The 7,140-nt window shown below is 46.0% G+C and overlaps 1 protein-coding gene across 1 annotated transcript in view; it reads right to left on the bottom strand.

Moving 5' to 3' along the window:
• Positions 1 to 7,140, bottom strand: part of AHRR (aryl-hydrocarbon receptor repressor) — a 137,510-nt gene that overhangs the window by 114,120 nt on the left and 16,250 nt on the right. Inside the window, exon 2 of the mRNA XM_006021494.2 lies at positions 4,732 to 4,803. Within this exon, the coding sequence (XP_006021556.1) occupies positions 4,732 to 4,793 (62 nt within the window). The 5' untranslated portion in view covers positions 4,794 to 4,803. The remainder of the gene's footprint in view (positions 1 to 4,731; positions 4,804 to 7,140) is intronic.

The following is a 7,140-nucleotide window of genomic DNA, read 5'->3' as shown; positions in this document are numbered from 1 at the left end:
GTGAGCAGATTGAAAGAAAACATGAAAGGCTGCACGATGAAATAGAGGGGCTCATGAGAATAAAAATTTAAGGGTAAAGTGAGACTAAATAGTCTCAAAGGGGGGGACTGTGGAATCAGAAAAAATATATGCCTTAAACTTTGACTATTTTAGTTATAAGATGACATAACCGCTTTGTGGAGAATTGCTGGCTCTGTATAGTAGAACAGATAAGAGAAAGTGTTTGTTCTTTGTAACTCCTCTGCAACTGCTTCGCTCACCGCGGCCTTGAAGATAGCAAAAAAGTATGTACAAATCTGATTTCTAGGTGCAAGAAGGAGGTTTGTGAACTAACCTCGCCTCCCCCATTAGTTCCCATCCTGATTACAGCAAAGAAATAATGAAGTAATATTATAGCCGCTTTTCATGCTAATTTCACTATATGTTCACGTGAGTTGTAAGCAACTGTTAAAAAGTATATAAGCCTCCTGATTTTGCTCTTGGGGGGGGACCCCTTCCAAGTGCTTGGGAAATCCATGTCATTTTGGAATCCCCCCTACAGCTGTAGTTTCTTTTGAATAAAAGCTTCTGCTGACCTGACCCAAAAGTATGCTGCGTGTGTTTCCACGACAGGGGTGGTAGGGGTCATGCTGGCTGGGACGGCCAGGGAACAGGGATGAGAACCAGCATACTTGCTGCATGGCACAGAGCACATACCAAGGTAGAGCCAAGAAACAGGGGGTTTGTGGGGCCAAGGAAACTGAGGCATGATGAAGTGGCTGGCCAGCAGGGGGTTAGGGAGGAGTGGCTAGCTGGCTGGTGTGGGGGAATAGGAATGCAGACATGGGCTGTGGTGCCAGCAGGAAAGGGAGGAGGCTGGTACAGTGAGGAGAGGGGGAAAACCCTTGGCATCAGCCCACTTCAGCTTTCTTAAATGTAGATAATCCCCAGCAGCAGCAAGCATAGCTGCCACAGGGCAACAACATGGAGCCTGGGGAGGCATGCTTCCCTGGCTCCATAATCTCAATGCAGTTAATCCCTGGTAGCTCCACTTTCAGCATGGAACCACTAGGCAGGAGACCAGTAGAGGTTCGGAGGGTGGAAAGGCTGGGAGCTGTGCATTTTGGGATGCTAGAAGGCGGCAAATTGATTGCTTGATCTCTGGGGAGCAGACTAACAATACTTTATCTTGACCTGGGTAAAACAGCTCAAAAGATAACCCTTACCTCATGTGGTTTAACTTTAAAATGCTTAGAGTACACTTAAAAAGGCTTAACACCCTTTAACACGATGCTCCCATTTTTAAGTGCCTTTAAAATGGTTTAAAGGTAACCTATAACACCACCCTTTCTTTGCATTGGAAAAGCCTATTCTTGTGCCACTCTGACATTGCTGCAGCCCATGACACCATCACATCTGGCCCATGGGGCTCGCCACTGATGCGGAAATTTGGCAGAGGGGAGTGGTGGTCATTAATACGGCCACCGGAGGGCTGTAATCCCCAAATCCCATTCCCTGGGCAGCTGGTTGGAGCCAAGCTATGCCCCCTTCCCCTGCAGGACTTGGCCATGGCCCCCTGCTTCTGGATCAGGGCTAGGCCACAACCCCTTCCCTTCCAGCAGGGCTGGGTCATGCCCCATTTCCCAACATGAGGCTGGATTGGGGCCTGGCTATGCCCTTCCCACAGGTTTGTGTCTGGCCCACTGGTACTCTGGAGGCCTACTGGAAGTGCACGGCAGCACACCCTGGCACTGATGACCAGCCAGAGCTCTGTACTGTCAGGCACCTGCAAAGAGTGCCTGACCAGGTCCCACCTCAGCCTTCTCTTGCGAAGGCTGAACAGGTTAAGGTCCCGTAGCCTCTCCTCATAGGGTCTGCCCTGCTGTCCCCGGATCATGCAAGTGGCCCTCCCTTGGACCCTCTCAATGCTGTCCACATCCCTCCTGAAGTGTGGCGCCCAGAACTGGACACGGTACTCCAGCTGTGGCCTGACCAGTGTCACATAGGGGGGGAGGATCACCTCCATGGCCCTGCTTGTGATGCATCTGTGGTTGCACAACAAGGTATGGTTAGCCCTACTGACTGTGTTCTTGCATTGTCAGCCCATGTTCATCTTGGAGTCAATAATGACTCCAAGATCTCTTTCTACCACCGTGCTTTCAAGAAGGGAGTTCCCCAGCCTGTAGGTACGCTGCTCATATTCTTACTGCCTAAGTGCGGCACCCTGCACTTGTCAGTATTGAATCCCATCTTATTCTCATTCGCCCACCCCTGTAACCTGTCCAGGTCCTGCTGTAATCTGTTCTTCCCTTCTAGCGTGCCCACCTCACCCCAAATCTTGGTGTCGTCTGCGAACTTAAACAGGCTGCTCTTCACCCCATTGTCCAAGTCACTAATAAAGAAATTGAACAGTGCGGGCCCGAGGACCGAGCCCTGGGGGACCCAATTGCCCACTTCTCTCCAGGTTGAAAATGACCCGTCCACCATCACTCTCTGAGTACGACCCCTCAGCCAATTTGCAATCCATCTGACTGTGTAGGCATCAATGCCACAGACGCCTAGCTTTTTAACACTTGTTTTCATGCCCACTGCTAGACCCAGATCCTTCAAACACTTAAACACAGACATAACTCTACACAAATGGGCGATCACACTGAATTTACTGGGGCAACTTGCATGTAATGTTAAGAACATGCATCAATGTTTGGAGGATCACAGTCCAACATAGCAACACGGAGAACATATGTATGTTTTTGCAATAATGAATATATGGGAACCAAGTTACAGCTACTGAAGGAGCCATATTTTTTCATTCTAGTATTTGTGTGCATTAAGAATCTTATCCATAATGATGTATTAGCGCTTCCAAGAATTTTTCTAAGTGGAAGCAAGCAGTTTATTTTTAAAAGCTTATCTGATTTCAAAATAGCTCAACAGATTTTATTCAAACATTCACAACTGTTCCCTGTTAGGATTAGAGCAAACATAGACAACTTAAACTCAAATGAACTATTTTTTTAAAGTTTTGAGTGACTAAAAACAGGAGGATTTGTGCCTTCTCGGTCTCAACTACATTCAATTATAATTCTGAAAAATACCAAAAATATTTTTGATTTGACAATGACATGGTACAACATAAGAGACAGGGATCATTACCATAAAGAAAAAAAACCCAATTCACTGCAGGGATTTTTATCACTCGGATAAGTAAGTTTCCATGGCATGGAAACTTTCCTTTTCTTGCATTTCAAGCTATCCTGGTCCTTCCAATTGCTTGTTTTTTGCATTGTTTCTTCACAAATAATTTCTCTCTTTACAGTGAAAAAGATTCTGTGAAATATGTCACAACCCAAAGGGTGTGATTTTTGTTTGTGTGTGCTTCGGCACTGCTAAATTGTTCCCGCTAAATTACAGCTTCTTTGCACGGTGGAGTTTTCTGCTGCAAAAGAGAACCCCGGTGCAAGGGAGAATTTCCCGCCAATTTGAAGCTTTCTTTGCAGGGTGCATTTCTTTGTTGCAGCACAGAGATGCTCGTTGCAAAGAGTTCCCGCCATTTGTATGCTAATTCGAGTCCCATTATTGGCCAGTTCTAAATTATTCACACGTGGCGGCTAGTGATTGGCTTGCTAGCCGTATAAAAGGCTTGAGTGGTTTCCGCCCAAGTTGGAGGACTCCACGAACACCGGGAGGAGGAGACTTCACACTGTGTGAAGATCTCTAAGCGCTGCGGATCCTTATGGACCCAACGCATTTCAAGCAGGCAACAGAGGTCTGATCAGCCTCTAGCCTCTCCCCGTCGCCAATAGATTCCTAGACGTATCCCTTCCTGCGCGCAAAAGAACTGGACCCACGAAGCCTAGCAAACTTCGTGTGGATGAGTGAGCAGAAGGACCCACGGAGCCTAGCAAACTTTGTGTGAGTTTATTCAGAGCTCTTTCGGATGAGTACTTTCTTCGGTTGACACGACGGGCTCGCGTGTTTAGAGCCCTCAGCCGGATTGGGCTACAGTTCACGAGTTTAGAACTCTTGTCCGCTTCTCTTCTTTCCTGTCTATAACCGCAACTCAAGCAAGTTTTCCAGCCTACACCACGACCATCTTTTGGTGTAAGTAAACAATCTTTAAAACTACCGCTAAGCGTTTGTGCCTAATTCCAGCTCGTCACCCTCCCTCTCCGATCCAGAGTGCCCGGGCTGCTGGCCACAGCCCGCGTGCAGCACGGAAAAGGGCTCGGGTCGCTCCCGGCCCGCACAAAATAAATATCTGAAAATGACTCATTCTAAAGAATGCAAAAAGTGACACATTTCAGATTAATTAATGCACTTTTAAAATTAATATTCAACACATTTTGGGTCACTTATGTCTTCTATAAGGACATGACAAGGTGGTTTGGAAAGGAAGTTCTAGCACTTTGTTATCAGAGAACACTGATCTTTGGGTATAGTGTCCCCTGAGCTTAGGGAGAACCTGCCGCTGTATGTTATAGGTTATGTTAGCCAGCCTGGGTCATGAGGTTGGAACTATAGCCCCAGTCCTGCAAGAATATCCCTTCTGGCACCATTTGGAACTGAAGGCAGATTTCTCTCTCTCTCTTTCCATGCTTCAGACTTCATAAAGACAAACTAAAGTCTCTCCTGTGTGGGAGCATAGTGGGAAGATGAGTTCTCTGTGCCCCACCCCACCTCTCCCCTCCTCCAGCACATTCACATGTAATAAAATGCAAAAATCCAATCATAATGACTATGATACTTAACTGTTTCTGAATGGGTTTCCTCCTTTTTCTCCCAGCATATAGGCATTCCCCAGGAGGTATCATTGTCTTGGCGCTGAAACAGAAAAGTAGCAGGTGATTCATTTTCATAGATTTCTGTATTTCCTACCTCTGGACAAAAATGCCAAAACCTGGGAAATTCAAGAGAAGGCAGTCCCTGTTCTTTAAGCCAGCACATTAGGTAAGGTTAAAAGGCATAGTATTACAATAGAAGCTAGAAGCTGCAGAATTCTGTTAATGTTCAAGTTCTTTTTCAATTAAACCTTTAAAATATTGTATTAATGGGCATAAACCGAATGCTATTTATTAGCCAGCCTCTGTCTCTCTGATTTTTTTAAATCATTCCAATCTCCTGGTTGCTATACATGTAGGCTCAAGATGCTGTGACAAGATTGTCATGGAGCAATTTAACCTGGGTTTTACTCTGTAATATATTTATCCCATACTAAGGAGTTGACATGTGACCAGATTAACCAAATTAGCCTTCTGCAGTGGGCACTATTAAAATGTCTGGCCCTAGGGGCCAGAGCATTTTTATGCTTCATATGCCTAAGTAGTTTGTATGTAGCTGAATTCCTGTAGTTTTTGGCACTGATGCACAGTTGGGATTTTATTTTCTCTGGCAGGGAAACATGATGGCACTGCATGGCTACCTGCTGGAAGTGAGAATGTGATGGTAAGAGAGGTGGTCCACTGATCTTTTAGCAGCCCAACAGCTTAATGGTTTTAGCACTTGCCCAGGGAGCAGAAAACCCACATTCTAAGCCCTCTTCACCCAGGGGATAGGGTTTGAATCTGTGCTTCCTACTTCTGAACAAAGAGCACTAGCCAGCAGGCTAGGCACTGCCCAAATCCCTGGCGCCTCACTGCCCTCCCTGCAGGAACTGTCCAGCCAGATGTACATACCTGGGAAATTCTATTTCCCCTGGACAGCTGCCTGGCCACAACCAAGGCATTCTCTGTAGACTGGTGCAGGCAGTGCTGAATCAGAAACTGTGTAAGAGAGAACCTGCAGTTATATGGTTACATGCCTGCCACTTAGATACAAGAAAAGGAAGTAAGACCTGGTCCTAGGACAGAGCACTGGTTTGCTTTAAGCAAACAGTACTCTGGAATGAGTGAAGGTCTAAAGTCTAGACAGAATGTAGGGCAGGGTGGTACCTTAGAGACTAACTGGTTCAAAAAGGCATCAGCTTTCATAGACAACAGCCTACTTCGTTAGATGGTCTGCATGAGTTGTAGGCTGTTGCCTATGAAAGCTCATACTCTTCCTGCCCTACATACTACAGGTACTCTCTAATAAAACTGATTAGGGGAGCACATATCACTCCACCACTGCAACTTGCACTAGTGTGTAGTTACTCCTTACTTTCTGACATGCAACTTTGCCTTCAAGTGAATGGAAGTATACCAGTGCAAGGCTATACGTTGTCTGCTTTACTTTCACCCTGCAGTAAAGGCAATTTATTCATGTTTCAGGTACCATCTCAGAGAAACAAGTAAGAAAAATAATATATCACTTTCCATCAAGGAGCCCAAAGAGCTTTAGGAATATAGACAACATGTCTGACATGACACTCTGACAAGATCGATGCCATTATGCAACATAGGCAGACAAGGTTCCTTGGGTGAATTTGATATCTTTTATTAGACCAACCCAAATGGTTGGAGAATGGTTATTAAGCAAGCTTTCGGGTTCAAAAACCCTTCGTCAGGCTAAGGAAGCTGCAGCAGTTGGTGTGTGCTCTTCCTGGATGGAATGAAAAGTAAAGAGGCCAGGGGCTGGGCTGGGGAGTCAGTTGCCAGGCAGACTGTAATGTATCAAAAATCCAATGTCTATGTTTAGTCCCTGATCTCTAGTATCCAGCAGGTTGATGAAATGGAGCTCATAGGCTCATCTCTGGGAAGTGTTGTGTAAGTTTCCTTTGAGGATCAGGACTGAGAGATTGGAGAGAGAGTGGCTCTCCTGTGAGAAATGTGCTCCCACCGGTAATTCAGTGTTTCTGTCTTTGATAGATTTCCGGTGTGCATTCATTCTGGTGCGCAGTTGTTGTCTGGTCTCTCCTACATATCTTCCATCAGGGCATTTGGTGCATTGGATGAGGTATACTACATTTCTGGAGGTGCAGCTGTAAGATCCTGGGATGCTGATGGCTCTATTGTGGGGTGTAGTAATAGTGGGGGTAGTGGAGATGTGTTGGCAGGTCTTGCATTTCTTGTCCTGGCACGGTCTGGATCCTTTTGGTGTGTTCTGGGCTTGAGGAAGTTTGCTTCTGGTGATGAGGCTGGCGAGGTTCGGTGCTTGTTTGAAGGCTAGGATGGGTGGCTCTGGGAAGATCTTTTTAAGAATACGGTCTCTTTCTAGTATGGGTTGCAGTTGTTTGAGGATTTT

Source organism: Alligator sinensis, unplaced genomic scaffold (genome assembly GCF_000455745.1).
Source record: "Alligator sinensis unplaced genomic scaffold, ASM45574v1 scaffold386_1, whole genome shotgun sequence".
Taxonomy (NCBI): domain Eukaryota; kingdom Metazoa; phylum Chordata; order Crocodylia; family Alligatoridae; genus Alligator; species Alligator sinensis.
This window is presented reverse-complemented; position numbering and strand designations above follow the sequence as displayed.